General features: G+C 32.6%; 2 protein-coding genes across 2 annotated transcripts in view; both read left to right on the forward strand.

The window, feature by feature from the left end:
• The window catches only part of Ack-like (activated Cdc42 kinase-like), a 212,344-nt gene extending 210,637 nt beyond the window's left edge, over window positions 1–1,707 (forward strand). Inside the window, exon 13 of the mRNA XM_072537697.1 lies at window positions 1,157–1,707. Coding sequence (XP_072393798.1) covers window positions 1,157–1,165 — 9 coding nt within the window. The 3' untranslated portion in view covers window positions 1,166–1,707. The remainder of the gene's footprint in view (window positions 1–1,156) is intronic.
• Window positions 1,708–1,837: 130 nt separating this feature from the next.
• Window positions 1,838–27,141, forward strand: LOC140445573 (ATP-dependent DNA/RNA helicase DHX36-like). Its single transcript, XM_072537698.1, has 2 exons — window positions 1,838–2,752; window positions 24,909–27,141. The coding sequence occupies exons 1-2, from the start codon at window positions 2,066–2,068 to the stop codon at window positions 27,093–27,095; spliced, it is 2,874 nt and encodes a 957-aa protein (XP_072393799.1). The 5' UTR covers window positions 1,838–2,065; the 3' UTR covers window positions 27,096–27,141.
• Window positions 27,142–27,910: the final 769 nt, after the last annotated feature.

Here is a 27,910-nt window from a genome sequence, read left to right on the forward strand (position 1 = left end):
ATCAAATTTAACCATTTTTACACTTCATAAATTTATCTAATTATTACCGTTTATATTTAGATATAGTTCTAACAAAATTGTATAACTTATTCGGGATTATGCCCATAATTATATCTATAAAATTTTAAAATTCCTCTCCTCTAAAATCGTCTTTTTTTACTTATACACACTTTACACTACAACATGATTTACAACTTTATACATGATTTATCATGTGATTTGTCATATGATTTGGTCATGAAGTGAAATTTACATGTTTACACTGTGTGATTTGTCATATGATTTTGCCATAAGCACTGTCATGCGGCTCGTCATAGCTTGTCACAGGAGAATAGTACCTATTCCGCATGATAAAATCATACGATTTTCGGTTTTTTTAGGGGTAACACCAACATATTTAAATATCGCGCCTTATTCTTATGTCAATTCAGTAACATTCCCTTACCCAGAGACAACATTATTTATTTATTTATTTATTTATTGTTTGTTGCATTGATATTGAATCTATTATCTAATGTGTGCTATTGTGTCGTATTTTTCTTTTATTATTTATTTAGTTTATTTTATTCTTAGTTTAGTGTTTTATAGTCTTCTTAGTCACAATTTTAGTTTAGTTTCTTTATTAAATATTTTTAATTTTTTAATTTAATTTAATTCAACACTAAATTTGATATACCCTGTCCACGATTTCTTTGTAAGAGCCACCTGCAAGCCCAAAGGCGTCTGATCTTTTTCTTCTCACTGCTGTACGCTGTACGCAGTTGTTGCCGGCGTATTATTATTAAAAGTCGGGAAGCCAATGCAATCAAAGATTTATTTTCCATTATAATGGTTTCAAAATCTAATAGTTGATACCTATACTGCGTCTAATATCTCTATGACCATAAACAAAAAAAAATCAAAACCTCACTCATATCATAAGTCATAACTTATCATGCAATGTAAACACGATTTTTTAAAATATCATAGAAACGAGGAATCATAACAAATCTCATATGATATTGTCATATGATAAAATCATGTAGTGTAAGCGGCGATATATTCTTTATTTATACGGGCCCAGGGCTCATTCAGTACATAATTGCCTAACCTCATTTGAAGAAACAAGGACAGAAAAAATACATAAAGTAAATAAAGACTTAATTGTTTTTTTTAGGTTTTTTAGTGTTGGGCAAGACGAGCTGCAATACTACTAAATGCACTGGCAGATGCACAAGCCAACAAATAAAGAAAGAAGAAGAAGAACCGTTTTTTATAAAATACATTTCTGACATTTACCAACAATAATAAATAAAAAATATTAGAAGTTTTTCACATTTGGTCCCAGTGAAGATAGCCTCAAATTAGCTGTCAACTAAGTTTCACAGAACGAAATGTTGCATTGTCAGTGTTGCCATGTCCTTATAATGTATGTTATAACGCATGTTGTGCTTCAAATACAAAGAGATAAAGCTTTTAAAATGTACATTTTTATTATAATATTTCATGGATTCTGCAATTTTATACCTTATATAAAACAGTAATGAATTAATATTTGTTTCGTTTGATAGGTTAGCGGATAGATTTGGCACTAGAGTCAGAACCTTCAAACCACCAGTTGCCAGATTGCAACAGATGTCTTTTTAACTTTATTATTTATACTGGCATTTTACTATTTACTTTTAAAAACTGTGTTAAAACTATTTAGTTTTACTATTTACTTTTTACTAAATTTAATAGTAAAATAATAGTAAAAACTATTTGCTATTTAGTTTTTCCTTTTTTGGTAATTGTTAAGTATTAGTTTTTAAATATCTTATTGCTTTTGATTGCCTATGTTTCATTATTTGTAATGTAAATTTCGACACTGCCAAAAACTAATTTTCATTCTTTCAAACCCATTTGAGGATTTTGAGGCTATCTTCACTGGGACCAAATGTGAAAAGGTTCGAACGTTCGAAGTTAATAATTGTATTCAAAAATGTAGTTTATGTACTATAAAGTTACGCTATTAAATACTTGTTTTTGCAAAACTAATTATAGAAATATTTGACATTTAATTATTGCCCATAAACACTGGGGAAACATGCCGAAAAGAAAAAGGGAATATAATTTGAAATCTACAAAAGGTGGTAAGAATTATGGAGGAAAATCTCAGTCAGAATTTCAACGTTCACGCCATCCACCCGGACTTAAAGGTAGACAAATTGGTTTATGGTATGCCCAACGTAACAAGTTTAGACGGAATACACAACCTCGACAATTCGTTGCTCCACATGAAATACCCTTAGGAAAAATTATCATTTCTGAAACTAAAAAAAGACAAATTCAAGAATTTTTACTAACAACTTCATTAGAAAACGAATTTGTAAATGACATAAATATAGAAGAATCTGCATTTAAGATGTCCTATTTATCAAATATAAGAGGTAGTATAATAGACAAACTTTCCCAGTGTTGTACAACTGTTATGCATGATTCTGATTTAGATAATAAACTATATGATGAATACCAACATATGGTAAAAAGCCCTAAATATAATGTAATGAAAGTGAACCGTGAAAAGCTTCCTGCTTATTCTATGAAAGAACAGTTGATAAATATGGTTAATAAAAATCAAGTGTTATTGATTAGTGGTGAAACAGGATGTGGCAAGACTACACAAGTTGGTCAGTTTATTTTGGATAGTTTTATTGAAAATAGAATGGGAACAAGATGCCACATTATCTGCACACAGCCCAGAAGGATTAGTGCTATTGCAGTAGCTGAAAGAGTAAGGATTAATGTTTCATATAAACATTCCATCAAACATAAACTCACATTTTAATTTATTTAAACATGTAGGATATTTATGGATCATCTGGTTTTAAAGGATGATCTTGTTTAGTTATTGAATTCACTTCTTTTTATTTTGAACTATGATTTAGATTGTCTGGATGGTTGTCTTTTTTATGTTTATCAATTAGCTCTTGGGTGTGAAAAAGGGATAAATCATAAAAGGTGAAAACGAGGAAAACACTACTTAAAATTTTACAAAAAAATGAAATTGTTTTACAGATATTTAAAATAATAATCTACTTGAAATTTGATTTTACATGTACTTTTTCTAAATGGATTAAAATTTTTGTGCCGAATATTTGTGAACAAAATATGTCTAAGGCGATATTTGATTGACTTACATCTTTTTTCACAAATATGCACATGACTTGCCTACTTTTTAGTGGACCATAAGAATGATAATACTGAACGATGGAAGGTTTTATTACGTAAATACAAGCTTGCATAAATGTAACATATATTTAAGTACTAAAAAATAATAAGCATTAATGAGTTGCACCTACTAATCACTACAAAAATACCTAGAAGATACTTCAAACTTTTAATTGTTGTCACAAGTTGAGGAATCAGCAAGCAAATCTGGTAAGTCTTTATCTGTTAAAAGATTTTTATTAAACTTCCAAAGTGGTTCTCATATATACAGTACACATACAAGTTTATCAGGTGTTTTTTCTTTTCTATCACTTTAGGCACATGCTTGTTATATGCCTCCTTGGGTAATAAATTTGTAGTTGCTTTTCTCCTATTTTTTTTTAATCTAACCAGCAAACAAAACTATGTATAGCTTACTTTGTTATTTTGAGTATTATTTTTGTGAATAACTGGTATGGAATCAAAGAAGCCACCAAAATCAAGAACCATGAAACTCTGCATTTCTTTAAGTAAATTTAATGTTTTCTTTTTATTTGCTAATTAGTTAAGAACAATCATGTTGTTCATGTGGCTACTAAATTTTTTCTTATTATTTTTTCTATTAGACTATGATTCATATTGCACTACATATGTGTATATCCTGGTATTAATGTGACCTTGTAGTCAATAATTTTTAAATTTGCAGAGTCTTGTAAATCAGAGCTATTGCTATGAAAGTATTTTATTCTGAATAGGACATCAGTCTAAAAATATTATTAAGTGTTAGACATTAGGATTTAAATCCTTTATAAAGTATTTACATAGGCAAGAACCAATTTCATTTCCACCACGTTTTGCTAAAGATTCAGTGCAGTGAGCTTGAGAATTGCCACAGTCATGAACCATAAGATTAAATGTCCACAATTGCCTCTTATAAAATGATAAAACAACTCATTACTTCGGAGGTTTGGTGTTGACAGGCATTGCTGAAGATTAAAAATAATATTCTTCATTTTAGCATGATCCTTAGTCATAAGTTTATCATCTTTTTTGTTTTTATACCCTTGATTACCTTGTAAATGGTGTTCGTTTAACTGTTCTTTTAGTTCTGCCATTTTATCCTTATTCTTATACATAGTAATTTTCATTTTTAATTTGTCACATGTATTGCATTTGTCTTTGGTATACTCGCAGGTTTCTTGTACTCTTTAGGTGTACTTTGCATGTACTGAAATATTTTTTGTACATTTATCAATTAATAAAATTATCTGAGTACATCTTATTTATAAGCTTTACATATTTTTATACCGTGAGTGTGTAGACTGAAGGTAAATATTTGAATAATGACTGCCTTCTTGTATAGTGATTTTCATATAAGGGTATGAATAAAATATGATTCTTTGTCCTTGTTTTGCCACCATCTAATGCTTCTTTTTGTTTTCATGATATCCTCATTGGTCTATTGTGCGCCTGTTATATGAGAATATTTTTTACTGCAGTAACTTCTAATTTTTTGCTTGCAAACAGCTTATCCTCTAGACAGTTTTCAATTTTCACTCATTGTATTTTTATGAATAAAAAAAAATTATTGTGCAGTAAAAATCACAACAATAATAACATGCTCATGCTACATACTAATTTATAGGTAATGTGTGTCAAGTTGGTTGTGGTGTGGCCTGTTACATTAAAAGCTAACAGTGATTAAGGGGCAAGTCAAGTTGTCTCATTATTCACTGATAAAATACAGATATAGGCACTGCAAAAAGAGATATGTTAACATATCCCTTTTTACACTAAACTTTATATACTATTTGGAATTGCCTCTTTTGGAACAATCAACCTAACACAAAAATACAGCTACATTTACTTGTTCCCATTTATCCACAAACAGACAATATTTTTTTTTAACTTATATGTGGCTTAATCTCGTTTTTACCAAATATTGACTTGTCCCCTTTTTCACGCCCAACAGCGAATTATTCTTATACATATAAGTATATATAGAGTTCTAGTTTCATAGTATCTTAAAATATATTGCATATAAATGTACTTAATAATAAATCCCCTTAAATGGTTTATGATACATTTTTAAATGTACCATTACAAAACTTTTACTAGCTTTAAAAACATTGAAATAATTGAACTATCCTATTTGTGATAATTTAATAAAAATGCTAGAAAAAACAACTAATCACCTGTAACGTAAAGTTTCATATACAGCAAACAAAATAGAATCATTATCATTACACTATAATGATGTGGTGATCACTGCTGAGAGATTTCCCCCACAGCCTATGTTCAATAATTATAGGTAACCTGTAGTAAACTGAGGCTATTAAATAGACCAAACATTTTTTTTTCAAATATGTATTTTTTCCATATTCCATATTCGTGAAATCAAATATTAACAGTCTTTTCGTTTATTTTTTTTCCAATTTGAAAAACATATATTTTCTCTAACAAACAACAGCATAAAAAAATTGAGAAAAGGATTCACAGAAAAGTTTACATATTTCTAAAAAAATTTAATGAAACTTCAATTATATGACAGAAAATACTATATATGAATACTTACCTAAAAACATTGTATAAAGCTTTTAAAAGTTGAGAGACAAGACACACTTACTATTAACAGGCAGTTGTTCTTTCTTCAAAGCAGATTTTTCGTGCTGAATGAAAATTAAATATAAATATAAGACCTAAGCCTAGAAAATACAATTTAATTTCACACTTGTGACCCTTAACTACAACCCATTTATTTTAGAAACACTGTTGACATTGTTTGGCATGACCCCAAAAAGGAGTAGTTGCTAGAATTTTAGCTACAAAGCATACAACTACACTGATTAAAAAGTACCATGTGTTAGATTACATGTCTTGTTCAAACCATTGACACATATGTCTTGAAATAAGAGGTGAGAGCTGTTAAGGAGACTTATTGTAACATGACTGCTGAAAAATTACAAGCAGTTGTCATGGTGGCATTCCACCACAATTGTCTAGAGGCAATGAGAAGTTTCAACAGGAAAGTACCCTGGTAGAATAAAAAACTTGCAGATCAAAGGACAGAAATCAGATGAAAGTTTAATTTCGCCAAAAAAGTGTGGGGCAATATAGTAAGGAACTGAGAAAGACAAAAAGAGAATTGTGGAAAAGGCATTATGAAGAGATAGAATAGATATATTCATCTCACTCCAAAAGGAATCAGAAGAAGATCACTCAGCATAACCAAAAGACCTGGTGAGTGGGGCAATTATCGCAAAACTGATTGAATGTAATAAGGAATAGAGAAGGGCAAAAAGAATCATAAAGAGACTGCAGAAATGTCAAGAACTTTTTAGTTTGCACTTTCCTGAGTCTGAAACAAAACTGATACTAATACACAGGTATCAGGCTGGACTAGAGACCACAACTTATGGTTCTAGAGAAAACTGGCATGTAACAAAAGAAGTGGTAGATCAAGACAAAACCAGACGAGATTTAGCCAATATTTCTATAGAACGGAAATGACCTGTACAAAAAAATATGTTTGATATTAGAGGCTAGTTTAGGACTGAGGTAAATATCAAGAGGTATGTACCTCAGTCCTAAAGTCCTCAGTCCTATTGTAAGAACTGCTTCTAAACCTGGTAAAACCAGATAGGAGGCGAAGTCTCTGAGGCTGTTAAGTCAGATATCATTTGTAGTGGAGACTACAGAAAAACTAGAGAGGCACATTAAGGAGGTGTATTGGTTGAAGCAATACACCTAGCAGGATTCCCTATGGAAACTACACTGCATCATCTTGTACAGCGGGTAGTGTACATTTAAAAAAAACCAAGAGATGATGTTAACTGCATTTTTTGAGATAGAGGGAGTATTCAACATACCTCCTAAGAAGCAATCACAAGAAGACTATCAGATTTCCATCAAAGTTCATCCACAATTTTATCCCATATTCCTTTGAGTGTACTAAAAGATGAAATCAAGGAGAGTAAAATATGTGAAAACTGTGGGGTTTCCTGGGTAAATTTGTGTGAAAATTGAATTTTCTTATGAAGAAAATCTTCTTTTATAAAAAATTTTTCTGCCTTATGTCATTTTATGAATCAATAGAGGAATATTGATTCTATTTTTAAAGAATTTGGCATAAGGACTACGGGTGTCATAAGAGTGTTAATTATGAACTAAACATGGAATTTTTAGAATTAAGGCCCATCCTTGAAAATTCTAATAGTGAATTTCAGTGTTCTATTTCAAAAATTTCTTTCTTTATGAAAATAAAATCTGTTCATGAAGTAATATTCTAAGCATTGTTCAGATATCCCTCTCAAGTCCAGGTCAAAAATGCTTTCATCTTTTACTTGAGCCGGTTATACAACCAGGGCACCCCCTGAAGTGACAGGTTTGGGGCTACACAATAAAACCATAAACTTCTCTTAGTGGTGTCATGGTTAGTTAGAATAACAGACCAGAGTAATATTATCTATTAATAAATTTACAACGTAACAAAGGTACATACATAATTTTTTTTGTCATATTTTTTAAGGAAAAATTGGCTGTCTGAATTTTAAAGTAGATTAAAGTTTACCGAAAATGGAAAATTATAAAAAAGATTATAATTATAAAATTTTAAAAATTTGATTAGTATCACGATCATTAAAATCGATAAAAAGAAACTATATAAATATAGAAATATTTGTAATATTTCTTTAGAAGGTGATTTAAATAAAAATTATGATAAAAATCTTGCAATTTTGGTCGCGTATTTTTCCACAGTTCGATATATTTATCAATATTTTCGAATAAAATACCTTTTGGGGTCCTTACCGCAAACTAACACTATTCTCTATTCAATATAAACAACTGTCTTTGCATTGGATGGTAATAGGAATCAATTCTTTTTAAATGCAATTGACCGTCCATTAGCAGCCAAAATTAAATTGTTTTTTGTTCAATAGCTTCTTTAAGCGTAAGTTCTCTTGCTTTATATGGACATTTAATTTCAACTATGCCTGAGTCGCCTAATAAATCATCAGGACTAGCTGCAAGAAAGGGATATTCATCGTGTATGAAAAGTTCTGATAGTTCAATATTAATATTTAAAATTGTTTCCAACATTTTTTTGTTTTTGATTCGTTCGCAATGCCATATTCTGTAAATCTATTTCCACAAAACGTTGGGTTCAATATTGCTTCCATAGTTTTAGTTCTGTCTGTTTTTTTTTCTTAATTTAGATATTTTACCGAAATTACTGGACGTTAACCATTGCTGACGTTCTATTATACCAAACAACACTGTTATTTTGAGCCGTAGTATTATTAAAAATCTGTTCTTTGTAAGATATTTTTTTGTAGATTTTTTTAAAAATTTCTGTTTTTTTGCTTCGAAGTCTTTATCCGACAACTGACCTAACTCTTCTCCATTTACGGCATAGTCTTTATCAGGATGATTGTTACTTGTTTGTTTTTTAATATATTTTTTTTGTCTTTTTGTTTCTTGTACACATTTTTTACATTTTTTGAGCAAATAATTTTGGTAATAATCTTTTGCTTTTGCTCTATTTTGTAATATATTATTTAAATAATTTCCCCGTGAATTATATGATACTGTTGCCGCCAAACACTTTAACACATAGCCACCTTTCTTAGTGTGATTTACTCGTTTACCTCCAACAAATTTTGCAATATCAGAATTGAAGCTTTCGGCGTTATTATTGGTGGCGCTTTTTATTAAACTTGTTGCATGATATTGCTGAATGATGTAATATCGTACAACAAACCACACTCTTGCATTTCAGGAATATACTTAATTTCCTGGTCTAAATTTTGTTTTTTACAAAAATAAAAAAGCACAATTTTTGTGATCGCCGAACACGTGATACACAGTATTTTCAATATCTTGTTTTAAACCAATTATTTTTATATATTGTCACTAGAATTGTTTTCGCGGTGATATTTAACAGCACAGTCAATTGAAGTTCGTAAGCGTTGTACATTACTTTTTAGTACAGATCTTAATTGCAAATGAATAGGTTCTTCCATAGAACTGTATTTTTTGACGATTTTCTCTTAGGCGATTGGCAAAATTGCGTAACAAATGGTTTTTGCACTCGATTTCCTCAATAAAAAAGTTATTGCCGTACGGCTTGGCTTCACATATTTTTTTTTTTTTGCACGTGCTGCTGTTGTCTTCAGCAATAAAATATTTTAAGTTGTGCATTTGTATGCTCTGTTTAAAGCCTTCTACAATAATTGCACTTTCCATCGCAGTCGAATTACCGTTATAATTTTTGTACCATACGTGTTGAGTAATAGCATTTTTTGACTCACACACACACAACAATACTTGTTCTTTACGCCTCAGTACAATAGCTTATAAGTCATTTTCCCTAATAATACAAGCCACGCTCGAATTGGCCGAAAATACAGACTTATTTGATCTTCGTGCCCATGTACCATCAGCTATTACAATAATAACAGGTTTGTTATCTTCTGGATCAACTTCACCCCATTCTTGTGCTAGACTTTCTTCTTCTAGACTTATGTCAATATCATCGTTATGGTGCATGCTTGATATTAAAATCACATTTTTGCGTTGTTTTGGGATATAAGAAACGATTTTGATATCCTCTTTAAAACCAAACAGGCCTGTATGGATTGGACGTTTAGTGGGGTTTGAAAATTCAACTGGCAGTCCTGTTTTATTTTTTCTTAGTGTTCCAATTATAGTTATTTTGTAATCCGGATCTGATGTAAATCAGTTATCCATTGTCAAGTTAATGCGTGAACCAAAAATGTGTTTGCACATCTTAAAATCACATCACTAGATTTGTTAGAAAATTTATATGGGCCATCGGGTTGGGATCCCACATAGACTTGGGATCCTGAGTCCTTTTATTTATTAGATTTTGAGGGAATGTACTGACGCAACGAACATTTTCCTTTGAAAGCACGGAGCATCTCACCAGTGGTAACAAATGCTGAATGATTATATCCATTTTGACAATTTTTTACGAACTGATCAAATACCACACGAATGGGAGCTAGCTTGTCAATTTTTTATCGCTCTGCACGTATTTTCTTATCATCATACCCAATGCAACGAAAAAGAAATCGGAACCTTTGTAGAGTCATTGTAATATAACAAATTTCTATACCATAACCATTTCTCCTCCAAACATCTTCTGCGCTGGCATGAATATAGTGACTTAGTCCAGATAAATACAAGAGTCCTATAAAAGTACGGATTTTCATTTCATCGGTGAGATTAGCATTTCGTTCTCGCGAATAGTTTGCTTAAATAGAGGCTATTTATTTATTAGTATTTTCCACCATGATACCAATTATCGCGCCATCCAAGAAATAATTCCAAATCGACAGGGTCCTTTAAATTTTTAGTACTTTTTGTAGGCTCTGGTAACCGAAATATTATGTTATCCTGTCTTTTTCTAGTAATCCTTGGCTTTGGAGGATGCTTCTTCCAGTGAGTTGTACGGTTCTTGCCTAAAGCAATAAAAATTTAGCATGACTTGCTAATACATGTTCAATTTTTTTAACATACCTAGATTCGCTCCGTGCGTGACTGACGCGACACCTACCGCCTTCATCTGACAGTTTTGGACCTACCAATTTTCAGGTTAAACATATGACATATGTTTGACATTGTTAAATACATGCGAAATTGACAATTATTAATAATTAACTTTTTAATTATATTTTTTTAGTTTATGTACAAAATAAATGTAGTATTAAAAACTGGGTTTCTCAAAATTCATCAAAATATATCTTTTCAACCACAAACGGAAAAGAAAGGGACAAATCTAGTACTGGCAAATCAAGTTTTTCACGTGAAAGAACATATATTTAAAAACAGTAATAGTAAAAGTTATAATATAAAAGCTAAAGTCATCAGGCACTCTGCAGTTAGCTTGAAGCCTTATAAAATATCATTTAAGGTAAATTATTTAAATTTTTCCTATTTCAATTGCATAAAAATGAAGTTATGTGGTATTTACTTTTTCATATTAATAGCACGGATCCATCTTTTTCTTTTCTCTAATTTATATGTAATCTTTGGGAACCTATAAAAACTACACTTACTATTTTTGCTATTATTAGCACAATTAAATACGCAATATGTATTTCAAAGTACCCCTACCATGGTCACGCACGGAGCGAATAGAGAAGACGGGCAGACTGACGAACCGCAACTGTTTCTTCTGCATCTGATATCTCTTGTTCTGATTCACTGTCGTGATATGTAACTTCCTCAATGCCCTCTTCCTCTTCCTCTGGTTTATCTTCGCATGCCACTGATTTATTATCACTATTATCTAGTCCTACTTATTTTAGAAGTTTCTGCAAGTAAGCTTGCCCGTGCTCGTAATCCCCCATTGCTAAAATCTAACAATCTTTGAATTAGAATTAGAGAAATGTACAAATAATCTAAGAGCCTATCCCGGAATATTTTTGTAACGATATTAGTGGCGCCGGTCTGAGACACCAGAAAGCTTGTTTACTATACTACACTATTACACTGTAATGGTCACACGACGACTAACCGTCAGTCACAATGGTACATGAAGGTACGGAAACGTTCGATTTCTTACAATAACCTGTTTAATACCAACATCAAAAAAACAGTCTACTCGGTTTTACACACAGTGACGCCACCACCCAAAGGTTAAGATCATTTTGTAACAAGGAGGCATCAACTAGGTTATTAACTATTCGAAATTTTCTAAGGTCGTCAGCAAACATTAGAAAGTTACTACTTTACTTCTTCTCGGGAAAGAGAAACGTGGGACGTGGGAGGATTTCCTGGTTGCGAAATTTAAGGGAGTGGTATGGGTGCAGTTTAATACAGTTGTTCAGAGCTGCAGCTAACAAAGTAAAGATTGCTGTGATGGTAGCCAACCTCCGATAGGAGACGGTACTGCAAGAAGAAGATTTTACTTTAATTACCATAATTATGGAGCTATTACAGGGGGAATACTCCGAAGGACACTTTAGTTACTAATTTAATTTGAGGAATGTTGAACAAACGAATTTTACTTAATGATCTTTATTTCACATTTTTAACACACCTTGATCCGTTGAGGGCTTGAAGAGAAGTCTATGCGTTGGTTTATTTCTTCTTCGGATACTTGATGCATAGAAGCTTCAATTTCACGTTGGACACCTTCAAATTCGCGTATTAAATGTTTTGTATTATCTAATCTAGTTTGTAACTCAGTAACAGATCTACCTGCTGTATTAAAATCGTCTACGAATTTACTAAATGTGGTTAAACTGACTATGATAGAATTTCTGTGCTTACGTTTGACATTTTGAAATATTAATGTAGCAACAAATGGTGTAATTAAGATTGTAAACACACAGTATCTATATATATATATATATATATATATATATATATATATATATATATGTATATATATATATATATATATATATATATATATATATATATATATATATATATATTTCTATTTTCCCAGTCGACCAGTACTAATCGAGTAACGACGAGAAGTAGATCCACCAGGCTTGAGAATGGCAAGTGAGACCTTGCCGAAACGTCGCCAAAACAATGGTTTTCAAGAAAACCAGCATTTTACAACGCGGAGTCAAACCCGGAAAAATAGTGACAGCATATATATATATATATATATATATATATATATATATATATATATATATATATATATATATATATATTGTTATGATTGTTTATTTTGAGTTCAAACTTAGTTTATTGAGCCAATAAAAAAATTATAACTTATCTGTTCTCAAAAGTAAAATAATCCTTATATTACCTGTGTTCGATGGATTCAAAAGATTTTCTAGTTGTCTTTTATCGGGCTGGAGAAGAAAGGATAATAATACAAATATATTATATTACAAAGATTTACGTTTCTTTATTTTATATGAACGAATAAAACAATTATTAAATTCTGTCGTTATCTTATCAATCAGCATACAAGAAAATAAATCAAATTATTATGATAAGAAGATTATAAAGCTACATACATTTATATTACGTGAAAAACCAATTTTACTTAAAATTTTCTTTACTTAAAAAAAGAAACCACAAAACTTTAAACTTTTGATTAGCCTAACAAAACCTCAATTCTTAAATTTGAATGCTAATGACCATGATGTCGAAACGATCCTTCACAGATATAAAATTCAATTGTACAAACACTTACAGTTTATTTTCTTCTTGAGTTGTATGTTGGAACATACCCAGAAAAGTCCAGTCTCCTCAAAGATGTGATCTCCCTTTTTTGGCACCTCGGCTCCTTCTTTACGTCTCTGCAAACCTCCTGCAGACTACACAAAAAACACCTAATTCACTTCTCCAAACTCCGCTACTTATTTATGACACCAGGACCTCCTTTTGTCAACTTGATGCCGTAAGAATACTTTCACATATACTTTATAAAAATGCCCTCGGTAGATACAAGGACCTCTTTTAATCTACTTGTTATCTCCTTCTTCAAACTATTCACTTCTTTTCGTTACGCCGGTATCCAAACTCACGAACCACACCCTATCTTGAGACACACGACTGTTTCCTTTCGATGACCAAAATATGACTGACTTCTCCTGTCTCATCATCGACTCCCAAATTCCCATTTAAAAACGACCGTCCAATCAAAAAGCTTAAATTGTGTTTACTATGATATTGGAAAAGCCTAATTTCGGTTTCAGAGAAAACTAAATAGCTTACTTTAAAATTGGTTTTTTTCAATACATCATTTATACATATTTCAAAAGATTAGAATATGGTCATTTAATGCTCGACTCTACAAACAATGAAGAGATTAACTTACAGGTAAAATGTCTTCTAATTCTAAACAAAGGTTTTTTTGATAATTTTGTTTGCAACGGAAACAGGTCGTTTGCCAAACAAATTTCTATTCTTATCTACACTAAATCTTATCTTAAATTAATATATACATTTTTGTTTATAATGATTTCTTAAAACTTTATTTCGATGGATCTTTTTATTTATTTTTCTTTGGTTGGGAAAGAAGAAACATAACAAATCCCCGCCTTTGCATACGATAAAAATTACTGAATTATTTAGGGATTTTTCTCTATGCAAAAACAATAAAGAATAGTCTTCCAACATTTTTTTAATTTCTTCTTTCACCTGTTGTCGATATTTATATGGGATCGGGTACGTCTTCGATTGAAAGTTTCCCAAGTTTTTAATTTTGGTGCTTTTTTGCCACTCTGTTTTCCTCATTTATAAAAGTTTCGTGTTCTTTTAACATCAGACTCACCTCATTTTCTTTTTCTTCTCCACATATCAATTTTCTTTCTTTTTCCTCAGATTCTTGACACATATTTATCGCACATTTTTCCTCCTCTTTTTCATCAATCTCTTCCTTAAATACCACTGTTTCAATCATATCCTTTTCATTTTCCTTTGTTGACACTATTTCTTTTTCTTCTTCGGGGCTTATCCCTTCTTTTGAGGAATCTCCGGTAGTGACTTCCTTTATCCTTTTCTTAAGTTTTCTTCCTTTTCTTCTTTGTCCTCGCTTCGTTGCCAAATTCATTTCCACTGTTTGTTCTTTTTCCGAATTATCAATTTTCTTTTTCCCATGTTCATTATCCTGCCTGTCCTGTTCTTCTTTTTCCTCTGTGATTTTCATCGTTTTATTTTTGAAATCTATCACCACATGTTTTTCTGCCAATTCATCCACTCCTACGATCATATCATGCGACATGTTTGGCATCACAACACATTGTAGTGCATAAAATTTCTTATCCAATCGTACTTTCACTCGTATTCCCTCATTTATCGTTGCCAATGTCCGTTTATTTGCACCCACCAAATTTACCCGTGGTATTTTGTAGATCAAATTCGTTAAATTAACTTCCTCTATTAGTTTTCTGTTGATCAGTGTCATTTCCGATCCAGTATCAATCATAATTTTAATCGGTGTCTCGTTGATAAAACCATCTACAAATTTCAGATTTGCTCCATTTATTTTGTCCTTATTTTCTGCCAATTTAATAAATTCCTTCGGGTGACAAAAAATTCCTGTTTGTTTCTTTGTCTTTAGTGAGCGCCTTCGTGAAAAAGACGCTTGCTGTTCTTGTTCGCTTCTATTTCTGTCGCTTTGTCTCTCATCCTCATATTCCTCTATGTGTGTGTTGTTGACCGCTCTTCTATTTTCTCTTGGTCTCTCGGACCCGTATCGGTTTCCGCGATTTTCCGGTTCATTCGTTCTATTATTATCTCGGTTTTCCTGATATGTGCGATTGTTGTTTCTATTCTGGTTCTCTCGATATCTGTTTTCGTTCCATTGCCGATTTCTTTGTTCATAATTTACTCTTCCGTTGTCTCTACTTTCGTTTTCCCTCCTCGGGACAAATTCTCTTCTTGTGTACTCTCTCCTAAAGTTTTGTCCTCTATCTCTATAGTCTTGATTTTCTCGTTGTCTATAATTTTCTTGCGTTCTCCTCATTTTTCTTTCTCTTAATTTTGCTTCTCGTATTTGTAAGAATTGACATAAACTGTCAATATCTTTGTAGTTTTGTAGGGTTATGTGATCTTCTAAGGTATCTTCAAAATGTCTGGCTATTAGTTCCACTATCTGTTCGGACGAATAGTTGTAATGTAAGTGTCTTGCATTGTTGTATAGTTGTAGGGCATATGTTTTTTCTGATATACCTATATTATCCTGGTATCTCCCATTTTGTAATTCCTTGTTTATCTCTATCTATTGTATTTTCCCCCAGAAATAATTCAGAAATTTTTGTTCAAATGTTTGCCAATTTTGCAATTCTTCTTCTTTGCTATCAAACCATAAACTTGCCTCATCTTTAAGATGGTTCCTTATCGTTTCCTTTGCTGTTTCGAAATTACCGATATGTCGTACTTTCTTTTTTAAATTGTTAATGAAAATTACCGGGTGTAATTTTTTTACGTCCCCGCCAAATTGTGTTTTTATGTCACCCGGACTTTGGATGAGTACCTCTCTCCTGTCTCCCGTCTCTCGTTGTTTTCTGATATCCTCAATCTGTTTTTCTATTTCTTTCTTGTCTTCTTTCATTACATTTTCAAATTTGCTTTCTAATTCCTCCAAATTATCTTTAATTCTCATTTCTTGTTCTTTCATATCATTTTTAATTTCATTAATCTCTTCTATTTGTTGTATCAGTTCTTTCTTTATCCCCTCAACACATCCTTTAATTTCCTGTTCATAGTTTTCCAGACGCTGCTCTATATTGCTCATTGTTTGTTTTGTTTCCCGTTGGTTTTCTTCCATTGTTTGTTTTGTTTCATCCATTTTTTGTGATGTTTCTTGTTGATTTCTATCCATTTTATCCATTTTCTTTGATGTTTCATTCATTGTTTGTGTCTGTATTTGCATCATTGCTAATAATTTTTCCAGCATCCTTGTTTCTTTTCTTTCCTCCATTATTGTCGCATTTCCTTCATTATCCGATCCTTCATCAATAATTGTTTCCTCTTCTATCTTATCCTCTTTCCTTTCTTGCGTTTTGCTTTGACTCCTTGTGGTCGACATGTTCGTTAGATTATTTATCCCCGCCAAATGTGAAGCTTTGAAATTTGTGCAATAATATCCCCGCCAAATATGAAATTCGAGTAATGTTGCAAAGACGAAAACTTTTCCTCTTATCCCAAATGCAATAAATTCAAATAAATGCAATAAAATTTTAAAACTTTTGTCAGTTCTAAAAATCAATCAAATATAAATTATATCATGTAAAAATTTGTACCTAGAGAAATTTGAAATGTAATGTCATAAAAGCAAATATTATAAACTTTAACCATCGGCAAATAAATTTTCAATCAATCTGCTTTCTTTCTCTATCCGTTTAAATTTTAACTAGAAATACTTTCTACGCCCCACGTTGGGCGCCATTTGTTATGATTGTTTATTTTGAGTTCAAACTTAGTTTATTGAGCCAATAAAAAAATTATAACTTATCTGTTCTCAAAAGTAAAATAATCCTTATATTACCTGTGTTCGATGGATTCAAAAGATTTTCTAGTTGTCTTTTATCGGGGGGGAGAAGAAAGGATAATAATACAAATATATTATATTACAAAGATTTACGTTTCTTTATTTTATATGAACGAATAAAACAATTATTAAATTCTGTCGTTATCTTATCAATCAGCATACAAGAAAATAAATCAAATTATTATGATAAGAAGATTATAAAGCTACATACATTTATATTACGTGAAAAACCAATTTTACTTAAAATTTTCTTTACTTAAAAAAAGAAACGACAAAACTTTAAACTTTTGATTAGCCTAACAAAACCTCAATTCTTAAATTTGAATGCTAATGACCATGATGTCGAAACGATCCTTCACAGATATAAAATTCAATTGTACAAACACTTACAGTTTATTTTCTTCTTGAGTTGTATGTTGGAACATACCCAGAAAAGTCCAGTCTCCTCAAAGATGTGATCTCCCTTTTTTGGCACCTCGGCTCCTTCTTTACGTCTCTGCAAACCTCCTGCAGACTACACAAAAAACACCTGATTCACTTCTCCAAACTCCGCTACTTATTTATGACACCAGGACCTCCTTTTGTCAACTTGATGCCGTAAGAATACTTTCACATATACTTTATAAAAATGCCCACGGTAGATACAAGGACCTCTTTTAATCTACTTGTTATCTCCTTCTTCAAACTATTCACTTCTTTTCGTTACGCCGGTATCCAAACTCACGAACCACACCCTATCTTGAGACACACGACTGTTTCCTTTCGATGACCAAAATATGACTTACTTCTCCTGTCTCATCATCGACTCCCAAATTCCCATTTAAAAACGACCGTCCAATCAAAAAGCTTAAATTGTGTTTACTATGATATTGGAAAAGCCTAATTTCGATTTCAGAGAAAACTAAATAGCTTACTTTAAAATTGGTTTTTTTCAATACATCATTTATACATATTTCAAAAGATTAGAATATGGTCATTTAATACTCGACTCTACAAACAATGAAGAGATTAACTTACAGGTAAAATGTCTTCTAATTCTAAACAAAGGTTTTTTTGATAATTTTGTTTGCAACGGAAACAGGTCGTTTGCCAAACAAATTTCTATTCTTATCTACACTAAATCTTATCTTAAATTAATATATACATTTTTGTTTATAATGATTTCTTAAAACTTTATTTCGATGGATCTTTTTATTTATTTTTCTTTGGTTGGGAAAGAAGAAACATAACAATATATATATATATATATATATATATATATATATATATATATATATATATATATATATATATATATATATATATATATATGTATATATATATATATATATATATATATATATATATATATATATGTACACTCAAAAATGTTTTGCATATTATCTGTAACGCCACTGAACGTTTCTCATTTGAAATGATTTGCACTGATTTTTTTTTGTCTACTAAAATAATGTATTTTATTGCTTGTTTTTTGTTTCTTAATCGTCGCAAAGATTTTCAGTATTCATAATGCGTTCATTAGTTTTCGAAAACCGATATTTGTAAAAATGTTGAGTGATGTTTTCTCTTACAGTGTCTGCATTTACCATATTTACATGTAATGCTCAGATGTCCAATGTGTAAACAGTTTAAACATAATTATCGTTTTTTGGCTTCCTCAATGCGTGAATGAACATTAAGCTTGTAAAATTCCTCACAGGTATATATTTTGTGATCACCTTTACAGAAAGCACATGAGAATGTGACAGATTGATTGAGAAGAATATTGTGATTTATAACTAGAATGTCTCATAGGGTTTGTAGATTGCTCTATCTGTTCCAATATATTTGCCTTATCACTAAGAAATGTCATGAAATCTTGAAAAGAAGAATTATTTGTTTTATTTTTCTCCCAGTTATGACCAGCATCTGAATCTAGTTTCTCTAAAACTATATATGAGAGGAGAGAATCCCACTTTTCTACTAGTTTTTTTAGATACTGTAACGAACGAAAATTGCTTGTCTACTAAATAATCGTAAGGAAGAAGAAAAATTCTCTTTTATTTGCTTTATACTGAATATCAACCTAATGTGATTGTGATTGAATAATTCCTTGTTTTCAAATCTATCAAGAAGATTCCATGCAACTATAAAGTTTGAACCACTAACTGTCAATGAATTAATGACCTTTTCCGCCCTACCAGATAGGCATGATTTTAAATAGTGATATTTTCGTATCTCACTGATATGTCTGTTCTGAATTATTATTGAATCTAATGAATCACTTACCAACTTCTACGCTCGAAGCCGTTGGCCAGTAAGTGGGGGACTGCTTATACCGGCAATCACTCGGTGAAATTTTTCGCCATATCTGGCTACCCTCACTTAGTTTAGCCTGCAGACCAATGCAGTTGTCGGGGTGTGGCACGTGGAGCCATAAGTGAGAGTTAGGTGTCTTATGAGGACCAGTTATCAAGAATCATCTCCCGTCTATGACGCTCGATGTGGTCGTTACAATAAAAGGTACTACCTCTATAACACAACCCTACACCCCTTTATATAACTAATCATTACAAATTCTTCCCTACGCTCATGATATCGATATTGTTGGGAGAACGGAAAACGCTGTACGAGAAGCGTATGTAGCACTAAAAGAATCGGCTGCAAAATTGGGTTTAATAATAAACACCAACAATACGAAATACATGAAAATAAGCATGCAACTACAAATCCTACAGCCACTTGTTATAGAAAACGACGTCATCGAAGCAGTTAACGTATTTGTATACCTGGGAGCACTCGTTAACACTGAAAATAATACTACCACAGAGATCAACCGCAGAATTTGCATAGCCAACAGCTGCTATTTTGGGCTCAATCTCCTTAAATGCTAGGGCCTGCGTAGCGCAAGCGGTAGGATGCTTGCCTCGCAAGCCGGTGGCCCGGAGTTTGAATCCTACCGCCGGCAAGAACATCTAGACATTTTAAAAATGTCTATAGGCCCCAGGTCGACTCAGCCTGAATAAAAATGAGTACCTTGGGTAAAACCAGGGGGTAATAATAGACGGTTGAAGCGTAGCACCGGCCATGTTACCTTCCTTGTATACCGTAGGCCCTAGATATAGCAGACTACCCTGCTATACTCCCAAAGCCGCGACAGCGGTATAAAACGGGAGACTATTATTATTATTCTCCTTAAATCCTCAATTATATCGAGAAATACAAACGTAAAACTCTCCTAACATATGGTTCAGAGACCTAGACTCTAACAAAAAGTAATGAAAGTATGTTGGATGTTTCGAAAGAAAAGTACTAAGGCGAACCTATGGAGCGGTGATTCGGTGATTGACAATGGAGTGTGGAGAAGTCGATACAACTTCGAACTTTATAAAATATTCCTACCAGGAACCAGATATCGTAAAATATATTAAGATAGGACGTCTAAGGTGGGTAGGGCATGTAATGCGGATGGAACAAAATAACCTAATTAGAAAAACGCTTCTTGATAGATCCATTGGTCAGAGAAGAGGAAGACACAGAACAAGGATTCTTGATAACATCTCTGAAGACATGAGAAATATGTGCTTGGCGGACAACTGGAGAGAAATTCTTGAAGAGAGAGAGAGAGAGAGAAAGATTTGTTAGTAGCCGGAGACATAAACGCAAAGTCCATCCTATGGGGATAACCCGAAATGACGAGAGGGACGAACTGTGAAACGAATTGATATCTACGGCGGACCTCGTAGTGTTGAACCTCTGCCTTTGTTGCCACAAAGGCAGAGGAACCAAAGGAGGTATATAAAAGGGAAAAGACTAAGTAGCGAAATTAAAAGGGCTTAAACGTACATGTTGGCAGACAAAAATATTCGACCTGCAAAATTTACTACTGAAGAGATCATTCATGCAGCAGAAAGTATAAAGGCAGGTAAAGCACCAGGTCCAGATAAAGTAACGCCAGAGGCAAAATTGGTAGTAAAAGAGAGACTCGAATTAATACGTATAGTAGTATAGAGTATTCAATGAACTTTTGAATATGCAAGAATTCCCAGATAAACTGAAGTTTGCGAGACTCTTATTATTACCAAAATCCAAAAAGAGCTCGGATTAAGCTAACTCATACAGGCTACTATGTTTACTAGATTGCATAGGAAAATTCTATGAGGGTCTTATAAAGAAACGCATTGAAGAACTTATAGTACTAGGAATAATTTCAGATAAACAGTACGGTTTTAAAGAAGCCAGATCGGCTATAAGAGTAGATGCGGTGAAGAAGATCTCTGACACTGTAACAAGAACAAGAAAAAGATGGGCCATTTTCGTGATGTTCAATGTGAAGAATGCCGACAATTCTGAAAACTAGCATTATAACGAAGTAGCAGGAGTGTCAGACTACATCATAAATATTATAAGGAAATATGATATTTAAATACAAACAGGTATTTAAATGTGACATATAATGAAGACATGTAATTATCATCAGGAGTACCGCAGGGGCCCGTTTTGGAATCTACGATATGGAATCTACTGTACGACGGGCTATTAGAAATAGACTATGGTCAAGACACCTAAGCCATAGCATATGCATACGACCTCGCAATCATATTAGAGACTAATATGAATAGGGGTATTGAAGATAAGGTGACAAGTTGTTACAGAAAAGTCAACAGGTGGATGATAGAGAACGACCTAGAGTTGGCAAGTAGCAAAACAGATATAGTAGTACTAAAGGGACCAAGACAAAGACCAAATCTGATTTTTGATTTAAATTATAGTATTATAGAGCCGAGTAACTGTGCTAAATACTTAGGCATACACCTTGATTCAGGTTGGAGGAACAGAGAACCGCTGCCATGACAAAGATTGTGGCAAATATAAGCGGGCCGAGTACATTTAAAAATATAAAAAAATATTAAGGAGAACCCAAAGAAAATCTCACTTCAAGGTAATAAGTGCGTACATATAGTCCGGTACGCACTTATTACTATCGACGATAGTCCTACAGGTGATTGTGGGTACGCTACACATTCACTTTCTAGCGAAAGAACGTAAGATCTTATACGACAATGATAAAGCCACCTTACACGGGTGAAAGCCGAGGTATGAGAACAAATGCTAAACTAATGGAAACAAGAATGTGAGGAACAGACAGAAAAAGCATACTGGACAAAGACACTAATTCCAGATGTGAAAAAGTGGTATAAATGTAGGTTTAAAAGAACAAATGATTTTTTTACACAATTACTGATCGGATATGGCTCATTTAGGTCTTATACATATCGCATAGAAAAAACTGAAAAAGTTTTATCTCTAGAATGCGAAGTGCGCATTGACGCAGGGCATTGCCTATTCCATTGCAACATTTTCCACGATAAACAACAAGAGATGAGAGCAAGGCTAGGAGAGACAACACCAGAGAATATAATGAACGCGGCCATGCCAAACCCAGAGAGCTTTAACGTGACAGTAGAGCTAATAACAGAAATAATAAAAAAAAGGACACACAAGAGAGAACAAGACAAGATGGAAGAAAAGAGAGTGACAGAAGATCTTAAGACTTTTATTCCCATTTTATGGAACAAATCAAATAAAACAAAATAAATCAAAAGATGGCCTACTCCTTCTCACTGTCAGTCCTACAGATAGGATAAGCAGCGGGGCAGCTGAACTAGGGTAGGCAGTTGCGTTCTCACGATCCATTCGCTCGTCTTCACGGGTGTCTGGATCGGGCGAACGGACTGATTCCCACACACCAGGCGAGAGCGCAATACCCAGGTTTCTTGAGGTGCAGCGGTCTACCCTGACGGTCTTATGAATATTTCCTCCTCAAAACAAAATATTAAATACTGGTAGATCTTTCTGTGTGCCTCTTTGCTTAGTGTTAAAGATGCTGTAATGTCGTTCTAGATCTTTTGAACGATATATATATTTCATATGCTAACTGAAAATCCTCGGTTTTGTTTTAGTTGGTATGTATGGCACTAAGTATTTTTTTAAATAGTTCTTTTATGATTAATGAATATTTTTTTGATGAGTCTCTTTTAACTTTAATTTCAAGAAATTAATTTCATTGAAATACTTATAGTTTTCCCGTATATTTATTGCGAGTTATCTGCTGTGTTGCGTCCTGTAAAGGTTTGATATACTTCACATGTTGAATATGTAATATATTGTTCGCTATTCATCCCTTTGGTCTTCTACCGTTTCAGCCTCTTCACAAAATCTGTCATTTTCAAGTGCTTCGTATGTATTAAATGTGTGAACAGTTTTGCTCAGCCAATAATCTTAAAGGGTAGCTTGTTTAATGTTTTTTTAACTCCGGACTTATCCGCAGTACTTCTGCCCTATTAGCACATATCCGTCCAGTATACTTATATTTTGCTATACCATTGACGGCATATTTGTCCAGTGTGAATTATGTTGCCTTCAGATCCAGGTTTTTTTTTTTTCAAGTCACGGTCGATGCTTTGGGGCGCTCTCACGGCCGTCTTTGGACCGAAGTATTTTGACAAGTGCATCAGATCTTTCATTCTCGTATATTCCCCAGTGACCTGGAACCCATACCGGTGTGACACTGTTATGTTCCACCAGTTTGTCGAGTTCCTCCTCTCGGTCCCATGGCTGCTTGGCTATCTGTGCATACATTGAGCTGCTTCAGTTCGAAAGCCCTTATATTAATTTCTTTTACACACTGCAATATTGCAAAAATCTGTGTCTGAAATACAGAGGTATATTCTCCTAGTGGAATATAAATGTTTAAATTTACACCACTACCAAATAGTCCGGCTGTCATTAACGTAGTTACCGCTGTCTTAGTTACTCGTTCTACCTATTCGCTGTCAAGTTCTATCTATTCGCTATTTGCCAAGTAAGCCTGGAGTCCAATATTACCAAAAAATACTTTACTTCAGTCACCAGATTTAGATGTATACCATTTAAGTTTAGAGGATCCAATCCCTGTAAATTTCTCCTGCTAAATTTCATGACTTTGAACCTAAGCTGACCAGGTCATCCGCATAGCCGAGGAAATGATGTCTATCGTTACTGAGCATAGCTATCAGTCTATCCATGAACATATTCCACAATAGAGGAGATAAAACTCCCCCGTGGGAACAGGGTCTGGCTACTTATGCTGATACTATATCTCCCAATAACGTTGCGTTTATCACACATATCCTCAGCATGCAGTCTATATATCTGCAGCTTGCAGACTTGTTTCATCTATTCCTTTTAGACAAATAGCCCATGTGATTGCTTCTTAGGAGATGTCAAATGCTCCCTCTATATCGAGAAATGCACCTAACAGCCATTGTCATGTACTGAAGGAGTCTTCAGTAAAAGTGACATCAGACATCTTTTTCTTGTCAGACTTTGCCAGGTTTGTGTATAAAACCCATCCTTATTAGCCTCTATACTTTTGGTATGTATCCCAGTCCCCTGCCGTATCATACATAATTTTTTGTACCGGGGTTCAGACTAGACAGATCTTTCTAATGGTTGAATTTATGTCTTCACTTTATCGATAACTAAATGGTTCTTGGTTATCTTCTTAGTAATTGTGTGTTTTAGAATAATTTTAGCATTTTATTAATATTTTATAAATGCGATTTTCATAGTTTAGTGATTTTCCAAATAAAGAATTTTTTTTTTATTACGGTTTATTCCCAAACGATATGTTTGGCATTCATAACAATATGTTTTACAAGTAGGTTATAAGCTTTCGATAACTTCTGGTATCTTCTATTACTAACTGATTTTATTACATTTTTAGGTTGCCCAAGAACGTATTGAGGAATTAGGTCAAAGTGTTGGGTATCAAATAAGACTTGAAAAGAAGTTACCAAGAGATACCGCCTCAATATGTTTCTGTACAACTGGTGTAGTATTAAAAAAAATGGAAGATGATCCTTCTTTATCTAGAGTTTCACATCTTATTATCGACGAAATTCACGAACGTGCAATCCCATCTGATTTTTTAATTACACTCTTGAAAGAGGTACTAAAGAAGCGAACTAATTTAAAAGTGATTCTTATGAGTGCCACTTTAAATGCTGAAGAATTTTCTAAGTATTTTGACAATTGTCCCCATATATGTATTCCTGGTTTTACTTTTCCAGTCGAGCAATACTTCTTAGAAGATGTACTACAAGTAACTAAATTCAGATTTTTTTCAGACAGGTCAAAAAAATATTTCAAATATGTAAGACAACAGAGTGAAGAAGAACTTGAATTTGATAAATATATTTTGCCTCAAATAAAAATGAAGGCTTTCGAAAAACAATATGATAAAGAAGTGTATGAACAATTATGTAACCCTGAAAGCGAAAAGTTAAATTTGAATCTTGTATTAGCATTACTTGTCAAAATTTGTCAAAAAGAAGGAATGGCAATTTTAATATTCGTACCAGGCCTGACAGATATCTCTGACCTTAACAAGTCTATTAAAAACTCAAACCTTTTTGACTCAAATAAATATCTGATAATTCCTTTACATTCGAAGATGCCGACAGTAGATCAGAAACAAATTTTTAATCCTGCACCACACGGAATGAGAAAGATTATTATTTCTACCAACATTGCAGAAACTTCCATTACAATAGATGATGTTACACATGTTATAGATTGTGGCAAAATTAAAATGTCTGATTTTGATGTAACCACTAATACGGAAACACTCAAAACAAGATGGGTAAGTGTAGCAAATGCAGATCAAAGAAAGGGTCGTGCCGGTAGAGTACAAGCAGGTACATGCTATCATCTTTTTAGTACATATAGGAAAAAGCGTTTGGATTTATACCAGAAACCTGAAATTCTTCGTACAAGATTAGACGGTACTATTTTACAAGCAAAAATATTACAACTTGGTAAAGTTAATCAATTCTTTCCTAAATTAATGAATCCTCCAAGTGCTGAATCTTTATCGTTAGCATTGGATCTACTTAAAAGATTAAACGCTTTAGACGAAAGTGAAAATTTAACGCCGCTGGGTTACCACCTAGCAAAATTACCCATGTCTCCACAGATAGGAAAAATGGTATTATTTGGAGCTATATTTAGCTGTTTAGATCCAATTCTGTCAATTGCTACTTCTTTAGATTTTAAAGACGCTTTTCAGATTCCATTAGGAAAGGAAAAACAAGCAGATGCTAAAAAAAGAGAACTGGGAAAAGGATTTATGAGTGATCACATTGTTTTGCACATAGTAATGGAAAAATATGAAAAAATGAATAATCCATCTTTTTGTTATGATTATTTCTTAAGTTCCTATACCTTAAAGCTATTAAAGAAGCTGAAAGAACAATTTATGGGCTATCTTCTTGAATTAAAATTTGTATCAGATTTGAATCCAAAAAATTTAATCAATAATGTAAATTCGGGAAATATCAGTTTAGTAAAAGCTGTGGTTTGTGCTGGTTTATTTCCAAATGTTGCTATCGCCAGACATGATAGTAGAGGAATAGTTAGGCATCTACATTCTCCAGACAGACAAACAAGATACGAATTCCATTTGAAATCAATATTAACTGTAAATCAACCTTTCCCGTCGCCTTTAGTAGTATATTATACAAAAGTGAAAACTAGCAAAGAGTATATTCATGACGCAACAATGATATATCCTTTACCCCTTATTTTCTTTGGAGATCAGTATAAAGCAATAAGAGAATCTGATAATTTTTTCATAACAGTTTCCAACTATTTAAGATTTTCTAGCAACTTTTTCACATATCAGCTGATAACTGAGCTAAGAAATAGAATGAATTGGTTCTTAGAGTATAAAATTACTTCTCCAGGTGTTGTAGACTGGACTAGTCCTAGCGACAATCTTAATATTTTACAAGCTGTTGTCGAACTTATAACTGCTGAAGATATAGGACAAATTGATTCATTTGATGATGACGACTCGTATGATCAAACAGCGAATTTAGAACAATACCCTGCATATTATTACAATTGGTGAGTTCTGTTGTAAATTATTAATTACTTATTAAACATTGTTTTTTATATTTACTGTTATTCTTATTTCCATTTCCTTGACGTTTTGAAACAACAAAAGCTCGAGAATATATATGAACTGGATTCATCACCGACGATTATAGGATTAAATACTATGCCTATCTATTTATAAATGAACTTTAAACGCTAATTTATTGATAATTAATTAAAACGTAGAAATGTATTAATTTATTCATTATTTAAAAGAATACGTAGTCATTGAAATAAAAAAAACAAGGGTGACAATTTCCTAATGCTGTAATCTGCACATACATTCTAATCCAATAACAGGTCTTCTGCTTCCAAAGGTGATTCCTGTCCATTACACCAACAAAGCTTTACAAACAATGGAAATTTAGTTGACACATTTACGTAGTAACATCAAAGATGTACTGGAAAGAAATGTTTGACAATAAATGCCAAAAAGCGTTGAAATTTATAAAGTACCTACATACAAACGTAAAGTGAAGAAAAATGTAATTAAAATTTTTACTGTCACGCGAACAAACATCTTGCTGTGAAGAAATAAATTTAAACTGTTTAGTTGTCGGAAAAAAGCCACTGAAAATTTTAAATAACACGTCTTAACAAAAATGTTAATAATTGAGCTGCTAAACAATAAATAAATTCAAAATTTTAGGCCACAGAAGTAATGTCTATTATATACAAAATAAGATCGGGTTAAGTTGATGCTTGAACACAATAAGGAGCTATCAAAAAAACCTACCTTGGAATAAGCCTTCCTTTCTGCGGTTGGTTATTCACTTCCACACAAGAAAT

The sequence above is a fragment of the Diabrotica undecimpunctata genome, chromosome 7 (genome assembly GCF_040954645.1).
Source record: "Diabrotica undecimpunctata isolate CICGRU chromosome 7, icDiaUnde3, whole genome shotgun sequence".
NCBI lineage: Eukaryota > Metazoa > Arthropoda > Insecta > Coleoptera > Chrysomelidae > Diabrotica > Diabrotica undecimpunctata.